Here is a 25,240-nt window from a genome sequence, read left to right on the forward strand (position 1 = left end):
CTAACCGGCATGTACAAGGACAACATATACCACAGCCTCAACATACAATAACAAATTCACCACAACCTCTAGACACCAGGACAAAATATTCTATAGCCGCAACACGCAAGATCAAGAATACCACAGCCTGTGCACACAAAGACAAAATATACTACAGCGTCAACACACAAGGACACAGTACACCACTACGTCAACAAACAATGACACAGTAGACTACAGCCTCAGCACACAAGGACACAGTAAACGACTACGTCAACAAACAATGACACAGTATACCACAGTGTCAACACACAAAGACAAAATATACTACAGCGTCAACACACAAGGACACAGTACACCACAGTGTCAACACACAAAGACAATATATACCACAGCATTAAACTTAAAGGACAAATTATTCCACATGTTAACCTCACAGGAAAACAATATATCACAGCCTCTACACACAAAGACAAAATATATCAAAGCCGTAACATGCGTGATCAAATATGTCACAGCCTCTACACACAAAGACAAAATATACTACAACCTCAACACGCAGGGAACAGATAACCACAGCGTCAACACATAATGACACAACATGCTACAGCCTCGACACACATAGATAACATACACAACAGCGTCATCACACAAAATATACCACAGATTCAACACACAAGGACACACTATACCACAGCGTCAACACACAAGGAACAAATATACAACAGCTTCAGCACAATATGACACAACATGCTACATTGTACAGCGTAAACACACCATGACACATTATACCAAAGTATCAACACAAAATGGCACAGCATAACAAAGCTCCAACCCATGAAGACAATATATACAACAGTCGTAACAAAAAACAAACCAAAAGCTATTACAGCCTCGACACACAAGAACAAAAGATACTACAGCCTAAACACGCAAGGAACAGAATACCTCAGCCTCTGCACACAAAGACAAAATATACCACAGCCACCACATAAACGGACAAACTATATTTCAGCCTCAAGACATAAAGACACAGTACACCAAAGCCTCAACATACTACATGTAGGACAAAGTATATCACAGCCTCAACACACAAGGACAAAATTTATCACAGCCTCAACACACAAGGACAGAATATATTACAGTCTCAACACACTAGAACAAAATGTACCACAGCCTCAACACACAAGGACAGAATATATTACAGTCTCAACACACTAGGACAATATATATCACAGTCTCAACACACTAGAACAAAATTTACCACAGCCTCAAAACACAAGGACAGAATATATCACAGTCTCAACACACTAGTAAAAAATACACAACAGCCTCAACACACAAGGACAGAATATATCACAGTCTCAACACACCAGGACAGAATATATCACAGTCTCAACACACTAGTAACAAATATACAACAGACTCAACACACAAGGGCAGAATATATCACAGTCTCAACACACTAGTAACAAATATACAACAGACTCAACACACAAGGGCAGAATATATCACAGTCTCAACACACTAGTAACAAATATACAACAGCCTCATATAACACAAGGACAGAATATATCACAGTCTCAACACACAAGGACAAAATATATCACAGTCTCAACACACTAGTAACAAATATACAACAGTCTCAACACACAAGGGCAGAATATATCACAGTCTCAACACACCAGGACAAAATTTACCACGGCTTCAACACACTATTAAAAAATATACAACAGCGTCAACACACTAGTAAAACATATACAACAGCCTCAACACACTAGGACAGAATATATCACAGCCTCAATACACTAGGACAGAATATATCACAGCCTCAACACACTAGGACAGAATATATCACAGCCTCAACACACTAGGACACAGTATATTTACACCACAGCCACAACACACAAGAACACGTTATAACACAGCTTCCACACACTAGGACTAAATATACCACGGCATCGTCGAAAAGGACAAAATTGGAATGAAATTCCTAAGAAGAGATAGCAAAAAGTGCAGAAGATAAAAAAAAGAGTTATTGTTTTATGTTTGCACATTTCTCTCAATCACATTGGCCGTAACCTATACCCGTGACCAGTCCTCAAGGAATATCGATTTCGAAATATAGCCTAAATGGAAATTCCCCGCCACCTGTCGTAGCGCATGTTAGACCAGAACGCGATCTGTCAGACAACAACAGGATATGGCGGATGGCGAACAATTAAACAGTAATAGGTTTTTGTGCTAGTAAATGTGATGTGTAATATCACTTTTTCAGGTTCGTATTTTCCAGCACAAAAATCCATAATTGTATAATGTATCATGACGTCATTTGATCCGTACATAACGTTCTACATCATATATCACAGTATAATTTGCAATCTCATTTTCTATTTTTGCGGAGTTTAAGATGATCTTATGCTTCCGATAATTTTTACAGTTTTTGTTTTTATCACCACACGCGGAAGGTTTTGTTTTTAACAGTTTGAAATAACCACAAACGCGGTCTACCGATACACTGTCTTTTGTTAATGTCGTGTTATAGGATGAACAAAATACCGCACTAATGATGATTGCTCATGTCATTTTTTAAGTATAAACGAAATAGAGAAACTTATCTATATCCCAAGAGTTTTCTTACTCGTATGAATTGCATAACATAATAACTAGATATACGTGAAAAAATCACTTTTTTTTTTTAAAGCAGCAAGGCAAGGAACGCAAACATGTTTACCGTTTCTTTTGGTCATTTCATCTATTCATGGTCAAAATTATTAGTGACAATCCTATTCAAAAGTGTTCTGAAACATGTGTGAAAAATGCTTGAAGGGAAAGGTGGATAGACAAACGTATGTAACGTTAAAAACATACATCAATCGGCTATACAACAGACAGTCGACACTATTTCATGTAACTCTGCTAGAGAAGCAATTACAACAAGTACTAATTGTAATAGGGGGACCATTACAGAAGTCCCCCAAACTGCCCCCATAGTCGCATAGATACATCAGAAAAGGATCACAATCGCATAAAACACCTTCATACTAAATTTGAGTGAAATCGAACAATATCTCAATTTCGACCAATCTGAAGCCTCCATGTTGTTGGTATGGCAGCAAAAACTAAGTGATTGAATTCGCAATCCCCTAATACCCATATATACCAATTTTTATCAAAATCGAACAATATCTAAATTTCGACCGATCAGAAGCCAGTATATGTTGGCCATTTTGTCAAATTAGAAAACAAATGTCGCAGTTGCGTTTGCAATGCCATATTACACATACATACTAAATTTGAACGAAATCGAACAATAATGGAGTTTTCGACCAATCAGTAACCAGTATATGGCAGTCATTTTGTCTAATTAGAAAACGGATGTTATGGTTGAGTTCGCGGTACCATCATATACCTACATGCCAAATATCTATAAAACATGTAAAATGGGATAGGTGACATTGGCTATCTTTAGCGAACACCTTTAGAAACTTTAAATTCCCAAAAATTTCAAAAATTCATGGCGGCCATTTTGTTGACAATGTCATTTGTTTTATTCGACTTTAGAGCACGTCCTATACCGATACTTTCCTCAAAATCTTATTATGATGCGCCAAATATAACAAAAGTTATGGCTCAAAATGTTTTAGCCAATCAGAGGCTGTGGCGGCCATCTTGGATGGTAATCGGAAAAGCAAAAAGGTGTTTGCACATCTAGAGTCTATCAGTAATAATCTCTCAAAGTTTGGTGAAGATCCGACTTATAGTTTCTGAGAAAAGTGTCGGAAACCTTTACGGCGGAAAGCGGAAAAAGAAGAAGAAGAAGAAAAGAAGAAGAAGAAGAAGAAGAAGAAGAAGAAGAAGAAGAAGAAGAAGAAGAAGAAGAAGAAGAAAGATTAATTAGAATTGCAATTGCGAGCAATAGCGGCAGTCATCCCCCTCTCCCTCCCCCCGCTTTCACAAAATGAGCACCGCAGTTGTGTTCGTAGTGCCATACTTCACCTACATACCAAATTTCATCACAATTGGACGATATTTAAATTTCGACCAATGAGAGGCCAGGAAATGGCAGCGATTTTGTCGAAATGTGAAAATCAGGTTACATAAGTGATCAGTGTCCAATGATATACATGTACCTACATACGAAATTTCATGAAAATCAGACAATATTTAATTTTTGACCAATCAGAGGCCACAGCCAGTTCTGGGGACTTGACTTTAAACATATTGTATTAACCAGAATTGGAAAATAGGATTTGGCACAAGTTATTACAACTTATGAAGCCATCTCCTTACAACAATAATTCAAAACAACAGATGATGATATGACTGTCAATTACAATTCATAGTAGTATGAAGCGATTTTTAAAGTAACACATCCACATACAAAAAATACAACAACATATTTTAAAGTCAAGTTCATAATCAAAACATGTTAAAATCTTCCACTGGATCTAATAAAAGTTTGCACTTGTCAGAATTTGTATCCAAAGCTAGATTTTCATTTCCGAAAAGTAATAATCTCAACGTTAAATGTACATTTAAATGATTTGTATGATCAAAAAGTACAGTACGAGCATTTGTTTAAGGTGACATTCAAAGAAGATAGGCATTTTCGCAATGGTAGCCACAATTTATACAATTGGAGTCTTGGACCAAGTTTGCACGGTAAAGATCATGTTTGAGAGGACTGCATTCGTGTCTTAGTCTGGTATGAAGAATCTTTAGTTTTGCGTTACCACCTAGGTAATGAGGGGGTACTGTATATGGTATGTTGGGGACTAGAGCTGATTTGAAAGATGAGAAAGACATGGATCTGATATTATAATCTAGAGTATTCCACATTTTTAATGAACAAGGCAAGAAAGATAAACTAGTAGTAGAGAGTCTGAAATTGGGAATTTTGTAGTTATAATTATTTCTAAGAGCATGTCGGGTTTCTCCTACCTTAGTGGGAAGTAGATTTGTTAGGTAGTTTTGGGTTTGAAGCCTATCCATTTTGTAGATTAACTGAAGTTTTCGTCTTCTTCTTCTATCCGAAAGTAATTCAAGACCAGATTCTGTAAATAATGATTCATTTCTAGCATATGACGGCAAACCTGTAATTATTCTAGCTACTTCACGTTGAGCCTCTCTAACTTTTCAGAATCGACAAGAGTACAACCATCCCAAACCACACATGCATGTTCTAAAACTGGTCATATATAAGTTTTGTATATTCTTAAGAGAGCATCCCGCTTCAACATATATTTAAGTTTTCGCAAAATTTTCCGCTTCTTCATATATTTGAGTTTTCGCATTGGTTTTTTTTCCATTACCGATTTATAGATTTCACTTACATGATCTGACCATTTTGCATCTGAATTGAATGTAACTCCAAGGTGCCTATGCATACTGTTAAAATTCAAAATATTTCCATCAAAAATCAGTTCAAGATCTTCATCTGTATCATTTGAATTTGATATGAAAATAACTTCCGTCTTATTTGGATTGAAATTAACAAACCAAGTGTTAGCCCACCTATTTAAAGCTTCCAGGTCCCTATTCAAAACTGTTTGTATATCTAGACAAGACAAGATCAAGAGGTTTTTAAAGACGTATCATCAGCAAAGAGACGTGTTGTAGATTCTAGTACTTCGGCGATATCATTTATATAAATTAAGAAAAACAATGGTCCAAGAATTGAACCCTGAGGAACTCCAGCACATATCAAACCAGCATCAGAAGAATTATTATTTATAAACACTCTCTGTTCTGTTGCTTAAGTACTTTTCGATCCAAGAAAGGGAACTTCCTGAGATAATATATGATTTTAACTTGACTAATAAACCATTATGCCAGACTCTATCAAAAGCTTTTGAGATGTCACAGAAAACTAAACAAGTATGCTTCTTTTCTTCTAGATCAAGACAAATATTATGATATAATTCCATTAATTAATACACAGCTGAGTGGCCAGGCATACATCCTGATTGGTACTGATAAAATAGAGAATTTTCAAAAAAATAATTATGCAAGTACTTAAAGATTACCGTTTCAAATGTTTTACCAACCGTAGACAAAAGAGAAATCGGTCTATAGTTAGAAGGAGAATGCCTATCACCCTTCTTAAAAAGCGGCATGACTTTAGCAAATTTCCAAATATCAGGATAAATACAAGTAGATAACGATAAGTTAAAGAGAAGTTCAAGTGGTTTACATACAGTTTTTGCAGTGTACTTCAACATATGGTGGCTATTTCATCCATGCCTGAGGCTTTGCCAAGTTTTAAATTCAACAAGACATCACATATTTCATTGTAGTTAGTTATAGGAGATTCAAATGAACTCTCCGTTTTGGTTCTAAAATAGAAATATAAGTATTGTTTTCATCTATGTTAGTGATACTGCAAAAATAATTATTCAATAAATTTGATTTGTCCTTATCGTCAACTAATGAACGACCCGATGTTGAATCAACTAGAGTAGGAATAGACTGCGAAGTCCCTGAATTTCCCATCAATCTCTTGATCTGGGGACTGACAGTATAAATGAAATATGCATTTGCACTTGCCTTTCAACAGGCAAAATTAAATTAGAATAAATAAAAGAAAATTTGTGTTGCAAAATAAGAACTTAAGAGGAACATGTCAGTAAAGGAAAGAAAAAAGGTTTGCACTAGAGAAATATAAATTTAAAAAAGGATTATCCATCACAAACTTATGGAATCCACATGTACCTGTCACGTGTAATTTACACCCGCGTCAAAGAGTTTTTTAATTACTGGGCACCCCTGTAAGTGGAGGATCGGGGAAAGACTACACCTGCTGTTACCCACTGCATGTATCGTAGGAGGCTTCTTATGAGGGAACCCTAATGCAGAATTGGGGATTTGGTTTGGTGTCCTCTATTTGGGGACACAAAAGGGACCCAAACAAATCTGCTGCACCAATTGCAATATTTTGGATCTATATTTTTCCTTCTACTTCTAACAACCTTTTATTTCCTAGCGCCTTGCTTGGCAACATCTCACTTTACGCGTTCACCCAGGTGAGGAAGGCAATGGGTTCTGTTCCCAGTCAAAGACTTGAAAACATGGTAGTTGTTATTCCCTGCTTAACATTCAGCATTGAGGGGAATGGCAACAACTGGTTTACTCGTTGTCAGTATAATGTGACCGGGCGGAATGCTGTTCTGGGTGTCTTCGGTATTTGGTATTTCAGTGAGATAGCACTATAAAGTCGGCATCAGATCCGCGCTATCACAAGGTGGCAAGCACAACAACATGCATAGTCTCCTACATACACACACGCAAGCATACACTACACACATGGAGGCACGTCCTTAAATCACCTGAGATGTTGATAGGACGTTAAACAAAATTAAACCAAACCAAACCAAATCTAATTACCGGGCATTTGTTAAAATTACTCTGACCTGTCGCATATATAGCTCATGCCCTACATCAGCCTTTCCGCTTACAGTAGATACTTAACACGCCATTATGTATGTTAGCATGTCGAGTCAACCTCGAAATATACCTTGGTGCCTTAGCGACATATATATTTGGATGCATATCTACCTTTTCATTTTTGTCAAAACATCTAATAAAAAATACTCCGATTACTTGACTAAAATATCTCTTACAGAAATATAAATTCCGGAGCTGAAGAGGAGACCGCTGAGTCTATATATAGTTGCCGCTTTCGACACGTCTTTTAGGCACGCTCGACACACCTTTCGTTTGAGCCCACACTGTCAAGTTCTATTGTCTGAGTAATCAAATCTTCCGCCCTTATCAAGAGATACCGTAAATTTTTCCATTAGTATCGGGTATTTATTTCTGAGCCAGAAAAACAAATTGAATGAACTAAAATTTCGAATCTCCCGAAAGCTTTTAAATGCGGTCGTCGATCTTTCCCTATTTCGGTTTGATGGCATTCTAATAAATATCCCTAGGAAGGTGATCACACGGTGAAGTAACATGAGAAGTTTGAAAAATAGTAAAGTTCACTACAAAATACAAAACAACATAAAATCAATTTTCCTAGAAACCAGATGTTGAAAGGTAGGATTGGTATTGATTTTTCACTATCTCGTCTTTTCACCCCATTTGACCCTTTCCATATATCTTCATATATTGTTTTTTTAGTTTAAAGTGCAGACATCATCCACAGTTATTAAGATTGAAGATTGCTTTCGATTCTTTAAAACACGAAAAGCTATCCCTTGTTAAACCTTCGTTGTTACGTAAACACACATGAACAGCGGATTCACCTGTCAACGATGCCAGTAATGAACTAGTCTAATGATCATTGCACTCTTGCATATCTTAACCTGTAATAGATATGTCAGGGTTGTAGCGCTATCTTAGCCTGTAATAGAGATGTCAGGATTGTAGCGCTATCTTAGCCTGTAATAGAAATGTCAGGATTGTAGTGCTATCTTAACCTGTAATAGAGCTGTCAGGATTGTAGCGCTATCTTAGCCTGTAATATTGATGTCAGGATTGTAGCGCTATCTTAACCTGTAATAGAGATGTCATGTTTGTAGCGCTATCTTAACCTGTAATAGATATGTCAGAATAGTAGTGCTATCTTAACCTGTAATAGAGCTGTCAGGATTGTAGCGCTATCTTAGCCTGTAATATTGATGTCAGGTTTGTACCGCTATCTTAACCTGTAATAGAGATGTCAGGATTGTAGGGCTATCTTAGCCTGTAATAGAAATGTCAGGATTGTAGTGCTATCTTAACCTGTAATAGAGATGTCAGGATTGTAGCGCTATATTAACCTGAAATACAGATATAAGGATTGTAGCACTATCTTAACCTGTGATAGAGATGTCAGGATTGTAGCGCTATCTTAACCTGTAATAGAGATGTCAGGATTGTAGCGCTATCTTAGCCTGTAATGTTAATGTCAGGTTTGTACCGCTATCTTAACCTGAAATAGAGATGTCAGGACTGTAGCGCTATATCTTAGCCTGTAATATTGATGTCAGGTTTGTACCGCTATCTTAACCTGTAATAGAAATGTCAGGAGTGTAGCGCTATCTTAGACTGTAATACAGATGTCAGGATTGTAGCGCTATCTTAACCTGTAATAGAGATGTCAGGAGTGTAGCGCTATCTTAACCTGTAATAGATATGTCAGGATTGTAGCGCTATCTTAACATGTATTCTAACACGATTCGTTTGCAACGCGTGTTTTGATTGGATACGGACCATGTTCTAATCTGCGATGGAATCATGATCAATCGTGTTAAGCTCCTCCCATCGCACTTAAGCCACGCCCCGTTTCTTACCAAAACAATATGGCGTCAAGCTCGCCACTTAGCAAAATCCCGCTGATAAGGCTAACAGGCAACAGAAAAGAAACGACCAATGAAATGTATTGGTTAAATGAATCAAAATGTAAAAAGTACACATTCCTTGTTCTTACTTCTATTTATTAATGAAACGTCCGTTCCATTCGTGTGAAGGCATCGACTTAGATCCGAAATCAAATGAAACATTTCACATGTGTCGTATGCATTTAAACAAAACTCTTCACAAATCTATACAAATAATCACCAATCTTGTCGATAAGCACATGTTGGTAAACTGACATGGAAATGTCAGAAATTGGGCAATATTAATCCAAATGTGTCGCATGAACTTTGGTAACAGGACGTTCACAAACAATCCAAAAATTCCGCCTCGTCAACATGACCAAGCGCTCGCCAGTATGGGCGGGGCCAAATGACCGACTTTTGAAAGCTTCTTTCCGATTGGTCAGTCTGCTGCAGAATGACACGTCGCCAGTTCAGGTCACAAGGTATTTTACTACGTACTTTTGTACAAGGAAATACAATGTTTCTAAACATATTAGCGTAGTATATTTGTTAAGATGTGTTAGAATGGGGACAGTACATTGTTTTTCGTATCTATACTGGCGATTAGAACATGCAATTTGGTTTAAACTCTCGACCTATCGGTATCGAGTTCAAACCCAATTTTCATGTTCTAATCGCCGGTATAGCCACTCATAACAACGTACTATCCCCTAAATAGAGCTGTTAACTGGTTGTTACATGCAAGCCGGAAGAAAAGCAAGAATGATAGAACGTTATTTAAAAATGTATTCAAATTACTGGTTGTTTACTTCTATCAGTAAACTTTGTCTTGACATTCCCTTAAGAGTTGCTGATAAACATTTTTATGTTGTCATATTTTGTTTATAAAATAAGCACTCAGCGTACATTTACATAGATACCCAAAGAATGGTTGGTTATCATGTGTATCTAACTCGAGTTAGTTAATTAAGAGTAAGATAAACATGATGATCAACCATCACAAGATTGGAATCTATTTCTCCAACAACGCTCAGATATTATACAGTTCTAGGAATGGTTTAGTCACAAGTAAAATTTTAAAGTTCTAGGATTAGTTTAATTTTACAGTCCTATGAAAGCTTTAATAACAAATTTAATTTTAAAATTCTAGGAATGGTTTAGTCACAAGTAGAATATTACAGTTCTAAGACTGGTTTAGTAACAAGTAAATTTCAACAGTTCTAGGAAAGGTTTAATTATTACAAATGGAATTATACAGTTCTAGGAATGGTTTAGTCATATGGAGAATTTGACAGTTCTAGGATTTGTTTAGTCACAAGTAGAATTTCACAGTTTTAGGAAAGATTTAATAATTACAAATGGAATTATACAGTTCTAGGAATGGTTACGTCATATGGAGAATTTTACATTTTTATGAAAGGTTTAGACACAAGTAGAATTTTACAGTTCTAAGAATGGTTTAGTCACAAGTAGGAGTTTACAGTTCTATAAAAGGTTTAGTCACAACTAGAATTTTACAATTTTCAGAATGGTTTAGTCAGTTAAATTACCTGGATTTCATGGAACTTAACTGTTGTCGATGTTCCTCTTATTCCATCCATGGCGCCACTGGGACACCAGGACGGGTAGAAGAGAGAGGAGTAAATGTTGGCACTCAATAAGGTTATGGTTAGTATCGCATCATGACAAATGGTTTTAAAATAAACAAATGTATTTTTCTTATAACTACCATTACTTTAGTATACGATTTAGTCGACTCCAAAATACAGGCAACAACCACAGAAACAATTGAGTAAAAGCCATTCGAATGAGAGGCTGAGAACCTGGAGGTTTTAACCTCTTTAAAGGAAATGATCCATTAAGGCCAAGGACGCAGTGAAGATCCCAACCTCTTTCACTGTTACCTTATAAAACACAAGGACGTTATCATCAGAGTGTCACGGGGAAACTTGACCACCGCACTTACTCACATAGAAGCAGGCTGATAGAAGATATTCTGCTGATCTTGGTTGGTTCGCAGTGCCCGATATTGACAAACAAATCTCACTAGCTCTTCAGGACGCACAATGGACGCCAAACATGGCATCTTAATGGGGTCGGAAAAGAATCCTCTCTCTGTATACTGGACCTCGTAAAATATCGGTCACACTTTTAGCTCACCTGGTCCGAAGGACCGGTGAGCTTATGCCATGGCACGGCAAATTTGCAAAAAACGGCAAATTTGGTCAGAAGCTTCCTTGGGGGAATGGGTACAAATTTTGGGTCTGGCCACCCTTGGGGCTGAGGGGCGAGCCCAATAGGGGAAATATAGCAAATTCTTTAAAATCCTTCTCTTTCTGTAGGAATAAAAGAATTTGTTCCATATTTGGTCTGAAGTATCCTTGCGTAAAGGGGAACCAATTTTGTATAAACCGTGGGTATGGCCCCCAAAGGGGCCTGAGGTATGGGGCCCAATAGAGGAAACATAGCAAATTCTTTAAAATCCTTCCTATTCTGTAGGAATGAAAGTAATTGTTCCAAATTTGGTCTGAAGCATCCTTGTGTGAAGGGGAACCAATTTTGTATAAACCGTGGGTCTGGTCCCCAAGAGGCCAGAGGGGCGGGGCTCAATAGGGGAAACATAGCAAGTTATTAAAAATCCTTCTTATTCTGTAGTAATGACAGGTTTTGTTTCATATTTAGTCTGAAGGATTCTTTGGTGAATGGGACCCAATTTTGTATAAACGGTGGGTGTGGCCCCCCTGGGAGCAGAGGGGCGGGCCCAAATAGGGGAAATAGAGGTTAAACCTTTTAAATCCTTTTTCTACTGTAGGCATTAAGGGATTTTATCCTTATTTAGTCTAGAGCATCATTGGGCCAGGGGGACTCAATATCGTATAAACAGTGAGTGTGGCCCCCCTGGGGGCAGAGGGGATAGGCCCATTAGGGGAAACATAGCAAATTCATCAAAGTCCTCCTTTTCCTGTAGGAATGACAGGATTTTATCAAATTGCATATAAATATACCCCTGACTAACCATGTAATACATGTACAGCAACATCTGGCTATTTTAATTTCAATTTTGCTAACATGTTCAGTAGAGCAATATAGGCCCTCTGGGCCTCTTGTTGTAAACTACCTATAATATTGAGGTTACATTTTATCTATATATAGCAACGTACAGGTATAATAGAGGTTCTCCATATATCGGTTGCCACATATAACATTAAGGTCCTCCTCTGTATAACTCACCTGTACCACGTATATTATATTAAGGTCCTAATGTTGTGTAATTTTACCAAGAATGATATCCCTTTGTATAACTTTACCACGCATAATATCAAGTTCCTTTATTCTTTGTATAATATTTAGAATATCCATATGTATAATTTATAACTATAAAAATCGAGGTCGCCTTTACATAAAGTTCTTCAGGTAAAACAATAAGGTCATCTTGAGGTATATGTACCAAGTTTTATTTCCAGAGGATTTTAACGTTGAAGACGCATTTAGGTCATTCCCCTGTTTATTGTCCCTTTATGCCCAATCGTTTTTCCGGATAATGCATCGTGTAAGCGAAGCCCAAGTTTGTGCCCTATTAGCCAAATTGATGGCGTCAAAAATGGCTACTGGGAGTGTGAACACAGCAGCGACACGATCTAACAGTTGTGAAGCATGCTTAACAGGTCTGAATGACAGACTTTATCAATGTCTGAGCAGAGCCTGCCATGGTCAGATACAATGGTAAGTGTCTATAAGCCCGGGGCTTCTCTTAAGAATTGTACACGAGTATTCCCCAAACGTGTTACCATATTTGGAAATATTGTTAAACACTATGTCAGATTTTTATTGGAAAAACACGTTGGACTCAAACTGTTAAAACATTGGTTTCGGAATGAATTACGAAGTGTACATCCCGAAAATCTTTGCTTTAGACTTTCCTGTTTAAGTAAGGTATTCTCTCTATAAATAGATTTGCTGTGTGTAAATACAATTACAATATCTGTATATGCGACATACAATCAAAAGTACACTTCTATACCTCAGCATGCATATTGTATAAATAGAGAGACAACACGTACCTTTCCACATGACATACCCTTTAAATCTACTTTAGATTTCCATTCCAGCCCGCGAGCCGAACGCCTCATGGATTGGTATGGGTTGAATTTGATATACAATGTGGTGATCATGTACATGTATATGGCAAAAAGAAATGTACAGTACTTTTGACAATAATTTATAATAAAAGATTATCAAGCTGTGGAAATATTCGCGTATTTCTTGTGAGTAAATAAAAGCAAGAATATTTACACACGATATATATAAAATGTTATAACATGGAGACATATTTCAGAACCATTGCCAACGCTAACATCTCCACACCAATATCAGTATAAATAGTAACAACGCGAACATCTCCACACCGATATCAGTATAAATAGAAAAAAGGCCAACATCTCCACACCGATATCAGTATAAATAGTAACAACGCGAACATCTCCACACCGATATCAGTATTAAAAGTAACAACGCTAACATCTTCACACCGATATCAGTAAAAATAGTAACAACGCGAACATCTCCACACCGATATCAGTATAAATAGGAACAACGCGAACATCTCCACACCGATATCAGTAAAAATAGTAACAACGCGAACATCTCCACACCAATATCAGTATAAATAGTACCAACCCGAACATCTCCACACCGATATCAGTATAAATAGTAACAACGCGAACATCTCCACACCAATATCAGTATAAATTGTAACCACGCGAACATCTCCACACCGATATCAGTATAAATAGTAACAACACGAACATCTCCACCCCGATATCAGTATTAAAAGTAACAACGCGAACATCTCCACCCCGATATAAGTATAAATTGTAACCACGCGAACATCTCTTCACCGATATCAGTATAAATAGTAACACCGCGAACTCCACACCCATATTAGTATAAATAGTGACAATGCAGACATCTCCACACCGATATCAAAATAAATAGTAACAACGCGAACATCTCCACACCGATATCAGTTTTAATAGTAACAATGCTAACATCTTCACACCGATATCAGTACAAATAGTAACAACGCGAATCCTTCACAACGATATCAGTAATAATAGTAACAACGCGAATATCTCCACACCGATATCAGTATTAACAGTCACAACGCGAACATCTCCACACCAATATCAGTATAAATAGTAACAACCCGAACATCTCCACACCGATATCAGTATTAATAGTAACAACGCGAACATATCCACACCGATATCAGTATAAATAGTAACAACACGAACACCTCCACACCGATATATGTATAAACAGTAACAACGCGAACATCTCCACACCGATATCAGCATTAATAGTAAAAACGCAAACATCTCCACACCGATATCTGTATTAATAGTAACAACGTGAACATCTCCACACCGATATCAGTATTAAAAGAAACAACGCGAACATCTCCACACCGATATCAGTATTAATAGTAACAACCCGAACATCTCCACCCCGATATCAGTATAAATAGTGACAAGGCAAACATCTCCCCACCGATATCAGAATAACTAATAACAATGCGACCATCTCCACACCGATATAAGTTTTAATAGTAACAACGCTAACATCTCCACACCGATATCTGTATAAATAGTAACAACGCAAACATCTCCCCACCGAATAATAACAATGCGAACATCTCCACACCAAAATCAATATAAATAGTAAACAACCCTAACATCTCCACACCGATATCTGTATTAATAGTAACAACCCGAACATCTCCACACCGCTATCAGTATTAATAGTAACAACCCGAACATCTCCACCCCGATATAAGTATAAATTGTAACCACGCGAACATCTCCACATCGATATCAGTTTAAAGAGCCACAACGCGAACATCTCTTCACCGATATCAGTATAAACAGTAACAACGCGAACATATCCACACCGATATCAGTGTTGATAGTAACAATGCGAACATATAGTAACAATGCGAACATTTCAACACCGATATCATTTTAAAGAGTCACAACGCGAACATCTCCACACCGATATCAGTTTAAAGAGTCACAACGCGAACATCTCCACACCAATATCAGTTTAAATAGTCACAACGCGAACATCTCTTCACCGATATCAGTATAAATAGTAACAACGCGAACATATCCAAACCAATATCAGTATTAATAGTAACAACGCGAACATCTCCACACCGATGTCAGTATTGGCAGTAACAACGCGAACATCTCCACACCGATATCAGAATAAATAGTAACAACGCGAACATCTCCACACCGATATCAGTATAAATAGTAACAACGCGAACATCTCCACACCGATATCAGTATTGGCAGTAACAACGCGAACATCTCCACACCGATATCAGTATTAATAGTAACAACGCGAACATCTCCACACCGATATCAGTATAAATAGTAACAACACGAACATCTCCACACCGATATATGTATAAACAGTAACAACGCGAACATCTCCACACCGATATCAGCATTAATAGTAAAAACGCGAACATCTCCACACCGATATCTGTATTAATAGTAACAACGTGAACATCTCCACATCGATATCAGTATTAATAGAAACAACGCGAACATCTCCACACCGATATCAGTATTAATAGTAACAACGCGAACATCTCAACACCGATATCAGTATAAATTGTAACAACGCGAACATCTCTTCACCGATATCAGTATAAATAGTAACAACGCGAACATCTCCACACCAATATCAGTATAAATAGTGACAATGCAAACATCTCCCCACCGATATCAGTATTAATAGTAACAACGCAAACATCTTCACACCGATATCAGTACAAATAGTAACAACGCGAATCCTTCACAACGATATCAGTAATAATAGTAACAACGCGAATATCTCCACACCGATATCAGAATAAATAATAACAACGCGAACATCTCCACACCGATATTAGTTTAAAGAGTCACAACGCGAACATTTCCACACCGATATCAGTGTTGATAGTAACAACGCGAACATCTCTTCACCGATATCAGTATAAATAGTAACAACGCGAACAACTCCACACCGATATCAGTATAAATAGTGACAATGCAAACATCTCCCCACCGATATCAGAATAAATAGTAACAAGGCAAACATCTCCCCACCGATATCAGAATAAACAGTAACAATGCGAACATCTCCACACCGATGTCAGTTTAAAGAGTCACAACGCGAACATTTCCACACCAATCTCAGTATTAATAGTAACAATGCAAACATCTCCCCACCGATATCAGTATTAATAGTAACAACGCGAACACCTTCACACCGATATCAGTACAAATAGTAACAACGCGAATCCTTCACAACGATATCAGTAATAATAGTAACAGCGCGAACATCTCCACACCGATATCAGAATAAATAGTAACAATGCAAACATCTCCCCACCGATATCAGAATAAACAGTAACAATGCGAACATCTCCACACCGATATCGGTTTAAAGAGTCACAACGCGAACATTTCCACATCGATATCAGTGTTGATAGTAACAACGCGAATCCTTCACAACGATATCAGTAATAATAGTAACAGCGCGAACATCTCCACACCGATGTCAGTATAAATAGTAACAATGCGAACATTTCCACACCGATATCAGTTTAAAGAGACACAACGCGAACATTTCCACACCGCTATCAGTGTTGATAGTAACAGCGCGAACATCTCCACACCGATGTCAGTATAAATAGTAACAATGCGAACATTTCCACACCGATATCAGTTTAAATAGTCACAACGCGAACATTTCCACACCGATATCAGTATTAATAGTAACAACGCGAACATCTCCACACCGATATCAGTGTTGATAGTAACAGCGCGAACATCTCCACACCGATATCAGTTTAAAGAGTCACAACGCGACCATTTCCACACCGATATCAGTGTTGATAGTAACAGCGCGAACATCTCCACACCGAGTCACAACGCGAACATTTCCACACCGATATCAGTGTTGATAGTAACAGCGCGAACATCTCCACACCGATATCAGTATAAATAGTAACAATGCGAACATTTCCACACCGATATCAATATTAGTAGTAACAACACAAAGTCATTCACACCAATATCAGTTTAAAGAGTTGCAACGCGAACTTTTCATCACCGACATCAGTATCAATTATAACAGCGCGAACCTCTCCAGAGCGATATCAGTATAAACAGTTACAACGCGAACATTTACACACTGATATCAATATAAATAGTAACAATGAAATAATCACCACACCGATATCAGTATACACAGTAACAACGCGAACATCTCCACACCAATATCAATATAAATAGTAACAATGCAATAATCACCACACCGATATCAGTATAAACAGTTACAACGCGAACATTTACACACTGATATCAATATAAATAGTAACAATGCAATAATCACCACACCGATATCAGTATACACAGTAACAACGCGAACATCTCCACACCAATATCAATATAAATAGTAACAATGCAATAATCACCACAACGATATCAGTATAAACAGTTACAACGCGAACACTTCCACATCGATATTAGTATTAATAGTAACAACGCGAACATCTCTACACTGAGTATCAGTATAGATAGGAACAACGTGAAGATATCCACATCGACATCAGTTTAAAAAGTCACAAAGCGATCATTTCAACATCGATATTAGTATTTATAGTATAAACGCGATCATTCCCTAAACGATATCAGTATTAATAGTAACAACGCGAACATCTCCACACCGATATCAGTATAAATAGTAACAACGCGAACATCTCCACACCGATATCAGTATAAATAGTAACAACGCGAACATCTCCACATCGATATCAGTTTAAAGAGCCACAACGCGAACATCTCCACATCGATATTAGTATTAATAGTAACAACGCGAACATCTCTACACTGAGTATCAGTATAGATAGGAACAACGTGAAGATATCCACATCGACATCAGTTTAAAAAGTCACAAAGCGATCATTTCAACATCGATATTAGTATTTATAGTATAAACGCGATCATTCCCTAAACGATATCAGTATTAATAGTAACAACGCGAACATCTCCACACCGATATCAGTATAAATAGTAACAACGCGAACATCTCCACACCGATATCAGTATAAATAGTAACAACGCGAACATCTCCACACCGATATCAGTATAAATAGTAACAACGCGAACATCTCCACACCGATATCAGTATAAATAGTAACAACGCGAACATCTCCACATCGATATCAGTATAAATAGTAACAACGCGAACATCTCCACATCGATATCAGTTTAAAGAGCCACAACGCGAACATCTCCACACCGATATCAGTATTAATAGTAACAACGCGAACATCTCCACACCGATATCAGTATAAATACTAACAACGCGAACATCTCCACAACGATATTAGTATTTATAGTAACAACGCGAACATCTCCACACCGATATTAGTATTTATAGTAACAACGCGACCTTTTTAATGCACGATGATTTCCCATTTACATTATTATTTACAATACATCATTATTAATGAAATTAACTATACAAATATAATCTTACGTGTCTTGTTCACAATTTTTGCCGTTATTCTTTTAAAGAAATAACAAACAAATCTTCCCAGATACCTAGTCAGTTTCCGAACTGAACTATCCACCATATCTGTTATTTACACATTTTAAGAAACAGTTAAGTTATCCGACAACGGAGTTTGTTTCCCTTGAAATGTTGATACACTGTATATGTAGCTACTTCTTCTTACTGCCGGCAAAGTCAAACGTTGACTCGGAGCAAATAGTGTGGCTCATGTGGCCTTCATTTCTAGTTATAATCTCTCAGCACCATTAGCTAGAAGACTGCGAGGCTCACTGAATCGTATTAAGAGGCATCAGTACACTTGTAGAGAGTAGGATCAGACACATACAGCTTGATACCAATCAACACCAATCCACTGATGTGTTGATGTGATATACATTTGATAATGAGGACGAGTAATTACACAAACATAACCATGAGAAAAGTAAACTTAAAAACACGCAATTGAAATAAAGTGATCTTGTTTATGATTGGTACCTAAACAAAATCTCAAGAATTCTGATGCAGTAAAGCTTGCCCGAAATAGCTTATTAACACATAATTACATTCTATAGTGTTACTCTCTGTTATAGCAAACTTATATTTGGTCAAATTATCAAAAAAGACATCAATTGACAATTATGTTCAAGTAAACATTTTAGAATGTTTTAACTAAAAGTATTAATAAGGTAATAGTTGCAAACATATCACAAATTTGCAATTCAGATCTAACTTCTTAAAATTTCAATTTTATATCAGGTACAAGTATCAAGAAGGTCACTTTGTGTAATTAAAATGAAATACAATTTAAATTTCTGTTGATTAATTTTCTGTAACTACCTAGAAACAAATATAACATATCACAACATCTGTGGAGAGGTTCATATTTGATTATGAGTCATTTGCTTATTTCCCAAATCTTGTTCCACACCAGTGTATTGAAGTACCTTAAACATGGTTCGGATACTGCGGACGGACACGGATCAATGACAGCCGCTATTAGAGGGGAATCCGAATCCGTAATACTAGCATCAATATTCAGAAAATCGTTATACTCGTATGGCAAATGCAAAACGAGTCTAAATTTATTAATGATACGTAATGATAGCACTTCATACACGTTGTATATTTCATCGAAACACTACCCACACAATGCGTATCTCATACATACATACTTAACAGTACATACCATTGTACATCTTTTGAATTAAACTACACCCACACACTTGCTCATCGCATATATACCAAACATATTGTATATATCATACAAAACACTACATATATGTATATAACATTGCCATATCTCATGCCTACACTCAGCACTACATATAATTGTACATCCCATAAGTAACAAGTCCTCACACGTTATTTATCGCATACATCCCATACACATTGTATACTCGTATATCAAACATAACACGCTCATTCAATGTCCCATAGTAACACTCCATACAAATTACAAAACTCGCATTAACACAACCTGCATATTGTATATTTCAAAAATCAGACTACACTCATTGCATAGCTCTTACATAATGCTACACTCACAATATATATATCATACACATTACGCTTTGTTTACACTATCATAACACCATTTTTCATCTGTTATATATCGAAACTTAAAATAAAACATGAACTCTGCTAAAGCACTGTAATTAACTCCCAAAATCACTGACCAGTGCATCTATACAAAAGTGTGATCACTGTTATAAATAGCACAAACACAATTAACTTACCATAGAAAAGGACTTTCCTTAAAAACTGATACCACAGGACGTGACCGCAAAGCTTGGCTAACTCCATATCTTCTGCGGTACGGTCTGGAAATGAGCCGTCACGTTAGGAAAGGCAACCACGAATAGGTAACTCAGACATTCTCAGCTGATTTATTGTATATTTTCACGAGGCCATAAAAGTCATGTACCTTCCACATAACAACGTTCGATTAATTTCGAGAGGTTGGCCTCTTCGTATTGGAAACATGTATAGAGTGTATTGGTGATTAAGTGGCGCTATAGCGTATGATCGAGTCGATTGGGAAGACATGTATCATTACACAGCGTGTGTAAATGGATACGCTGAGATGTGATGAGGTTAGGATTCAACAAGCCTCTCTAAGAGATGGTACGGCCAAACTAAATTCCAGATCCTAATTAAATATCGGAATTCAGAAATGTAATGTAAATATAAATAGAACTTGTACTTCAATAACTTATATGATTCATCGATGTTAACCTATTTTGTAATAACGCATTAAGAAAATAGTCCACAGACATTATACCTCGTGAATCTCTTTTGTAACCGAGCTAAATATGATGAAATATACCTCATACGGAGATCATTTAATGCTTTTTAGCTGTGGATATGTATACAGGCATCCGACAAAATGGTATGGCTGTGCAAAACATTGGCGATTTCGATGATAATGCTTGGAATGGAGCCCACAGTCTAGCACATTAATACACCCCAACCCTTCCTCAAACATTTCTGAACCAGCCAAAGGACAATGTAATACATGTACGTTTTTTGCAGATAGTGCAAATACACATATGTGCATAATTGCAAAGGTGGGGTCAACATTTGGCCCCCGCTTTGATTTTCTTTTATTCTTTTGCGATATGTAGATACATAAAAATGATCAATAACTGTATAAATGATTATTCATAATTACTGCTGCTAACCGTAGTGGACCTCCTTGCTTAACACCAGGTTGAGTGACGGGGGTATCCTAACAAAATGACAGATATGTGTCACAGGCGAATGTTGTTTTAAAAATGTATTATCATAGTGTATATAATTACTGTTATTTTGATACTAAATATGTCATTTTGGTATACATGAAGTAAGCGTAGTGATACTTTTAATTAGAAAAACATGCAAAATTTTCACTAAATTTAAAATATAACCAACATTGTCAACTTGCCTATATATAGTTACAATAGTAGTCTATATTTTAAACTTCTTTACAAACTTTCCATATACATATTCTGTCTACAGAATAATTTTTATGTAATATCAAAACCGGTAAAGTACTTTTTTAGCATGCCAAACATAATCCAAGGCCAATTTCACATAATCATGTACATGTAGATTTAATTATCAATATTTATCATGATAAATATCGATACATTTTCTGTTCGAATGAAGCGACAGTAAAATAAGTGGTTGTTATAGTAAATGTTTGGTACAACCAGTTAAGTATTTACATAAATAAACAATTAAGCAAAAATACCAGAAAATAGCAGAAATCGTCGGAATGTGCGTTGAGTATTCCATTCAAAATGGCGCGCAGTCTTGTAGTCAAGTGCGACGTCATTAAGATATGGCGCTAATTATTACGTTCCTGATTCCCGCCCTTTTTTAATGCATTACATTTTTCATGTTTTTTGCTTTAAAAATGTAATAAATAGAAAAGTTAATGGTGGCTTCATTAAAAACAAATATATTTCACTCGTGTGGCTTATATTTTAATGTTTTTCACTCGTGCGCAAAATATTAGCCACACTCGTGAAATATATTTGTTATTACTGACGACACCAATAAATATCCTCTATATCTTTGCTTTAAAAAATCATCAACTAAAGAAGTGCCAAATATGTTTTGTATGTACTTGCCTCCAGCTGCTTGTCCTGTAGTATTACAATACTGGCTGGGGATTGGTTGAATGAGAGTTTGATTGAATGGTTGGGTCTTTACGTGCAGAAAAGCAGACTCTTTGACATACACTTACAGTCTTTGTACATATATAGTAGCGTGCTCCTATCTCTCCCATGACTACCATTCTCAGACTAGACAATTTAAGTCAAGTTCTTGTCAATGATGCCAGCATTTCTGGTATGAATTCACGGAATTCAAGGAATTCAATGTTTACTACAGAATGATATAATATATTGTTTCTATAAACCCAAACATCTCGTCCCTCGTGTTTGGATTTCTATTTCTAAGTGCTCGATTAGTTTTCTCCCACACGTTATTACCGTAATACAGACACTGGTCCTATCGATGTAACACCGATTACATGTTTACTTGATATTCGCCTGACAGCACCCTTTCTCGCCCGTGTCCCACGCCTTGTGCGTAAGGTTTTGGCCAATTCGATTTATGAAAACCCTCCAAAAGATGTTTACTGGCATCAGGTCTCACTGGTCTAAGTGCCAAGATAACAGATCTACTATACTGAAAGATGATGAAGCAATGAGAAAAATTGTAACGACTATTGACGAAATAGAGCATGACTTAGATGTTTCCTTATATATTAACTAGGCATTCAGTCGCTTTACCAAGTTTATCTAAAGTAAAATGGAGGCCTGGCTACCAAACTTGAACGTTGGAAAAGGATCGGGGAGTATAAATTCTACACTTCGACGTAAACCGTATTGGAATGATGAGTTACAAAACCTAGTACACAAGCGTAGTAAGAGTGAAAGGTTATGGGTAAAGTGTAACGGTCATGTAAGTGTAAAGCGAACACTAATTAAGGTTTCAATACATAAACAACCGTCAGCTGTTTAACAAAATACTTAAACGTGATAAACGAGGATATCAAAAACTCAAACAAGACTAACTGCTTGACATATGTCATAATTCCCCTAAAGATTTCTTGAACTAGATAGGCCAGCTAGGTATGCAAAAAGACAGAATGAATACCATACCAAATACAATGAGAGATAAAAATGGTAATATTACGAAAAACTCTAGATAGTGAATCTCTAAAGGTATGGTTCGACTCTTTGAAACCTTCAAAGCTCTGACATGACAGACAATACTGATAGAAATGAAACTGATACGTTGTCGGGACCCAAACCTGATATTGACAGCAGTCTATTGAATTTACGTCAAGATGTTGAAGATTACGTTTATCGTTTAAGTTAAACAAAGCGGCTGGTATTGACAATATACAGAGTAATGTTCTAAGAAACCCAGCTTGTATTGACCTCTTACATACTATTATTGTTAATTGTTTTGATTATGTTAGAGTTCCAGATAAGTAGACTCATACGCATTATCAACACTATTTTAAAAGCAGGAAAGGATCCAAAAGATCCAGTTAGTTATAGAGGAATTGCCATTATATCAATCCCATGTAAAATTTATGCCGATGTTTTAAATCATCGGTTATCAAAAACGTTAGAAACAAATGTATTACTTGGAGATAAACAGAACGGTTTTAGAAAGAACAGAAGTTGTTAGGACCACCAGTATATATTGTACTTTATTTTGATTAACAGACAAATCAAGAACAAATCCACTATTGTATGTTTTGTTGATATGAAGAAAGCGTTTGAATATGTGAACAGGGATATTTTATTGGCTAAGAGAGAACATTTTGGTTTTAAATGATGTTTTTTAAATGCCATCAAATCATTACATTTTAATTATGAATGCAGAATTAGAATCAATGGTGGTTTAACACCACCCATCGATATGACAAGACGCAAGGTCTAAAACAAGGTTGTAATGCCTCGCCAACAATTTGTTCTATGTACATATATGATATAGCAAAAGATATTGATAATTTGAAATGTGGTATTGATATTGAATCGTGTATTACCTCCAAACTTCTGTATGCTGATGACATTCCATTCATTGCCCCGATGAAAAATCTATGCAACGGATGCTCGATGTTTTAAATAAATGGTGTAAAAGTGGAAGATCGAGGTTAATCAAGACAAAACTAACATAGTCCATTTTAGAAATACTTCCTCTCCTTACTACATGTCATTTTACATTTTCATGTGGTTACATAACTGTCGCCTTAAATAGCAAATATAAGTAATTAGGACTCTGGTTTGAAGAATAATTAGATTTGCATTTTGCTGTCAGAGAACTCTGTAAATCTGCTAGTAGAGCTCTTACAACATTATATGTAAAATATTCACATGCCGGTGAAATGTTATTTACGTGTTTAACAAATTATGTAAAACCTTATTTGAGCCGGTACTGTTTTGTTGTTGTGTTTGGCGTATAAGTAAATACTGAGAGGTTTCAGTCATACTTCACAAAGCAAATATAAACAAGAGGCCCATGGGCCTTAACGGTCACCTGATATATTTATACAGAGAGTTGATTTTGTTTTTAACATGAACAGAAATATTATTCAAAGTGACAAAAAACAATAAAACCACCTTACTCAATATCTAGCATACAGATTTCAGACTAAAAAGGATTTGAAACTAGCACCTCTGATTCTTAACAAGGAAAATGAAGAAATTTTAGCACACTGACTCCTTTGAGCCCCACCCTACAGCCCTTGGGGGTAGGGCTGGCTCAAAATTTTCAAAGTATCAAACTGTCAATTCAAGGTTATAATTCCAATCAAGTTATTAACATGTAATATT

General features: G+C 36.5%; 1 protein-coding gene across 1 annotated transcript in view; it reads right to left on the reverse strand.

Moving 5' to 3' along the window:
- LOC110449588 overlaps positions 1-20,712 on the reverse strand; it is a 58,185-nt gene extending 37,473 nt beyond the window's left edge. Inside the window, exon 1 of the mRNA XM_021496542.1 lies at positions 20,639-20,712. Coding sequence (XP_021352217.1) covers positions 20,639-20,705 — 67 coding nt within the window. The 5' untranslated portion in view covers positions 20,706-20,712. The remainder of the gene's footprint in view (positions 1-20,638) is intronic.
- Positions 20,713-25,240: the final 4,528 nt, after the last annotated feature.

The sequence above is a fragment of the Mizuhopecten yessoensis genome, unplaced genomic scaffold (genome assembly GCF_002113885.1).
Source record: "Mizuhopecten yessoensis strain PY_sf001 unplaced genomic scaffold, ASM211388v2 scaffold4663, whole genome shotgun sequence".
In the NCBI taxonomy this organism is placed as follows: Eukaryota; Metazoa; Mollusca; class Bivalvia; order Pectinida; family Pectinidae; genus Mizuhopecten; species Mizuhopecten yessoensis.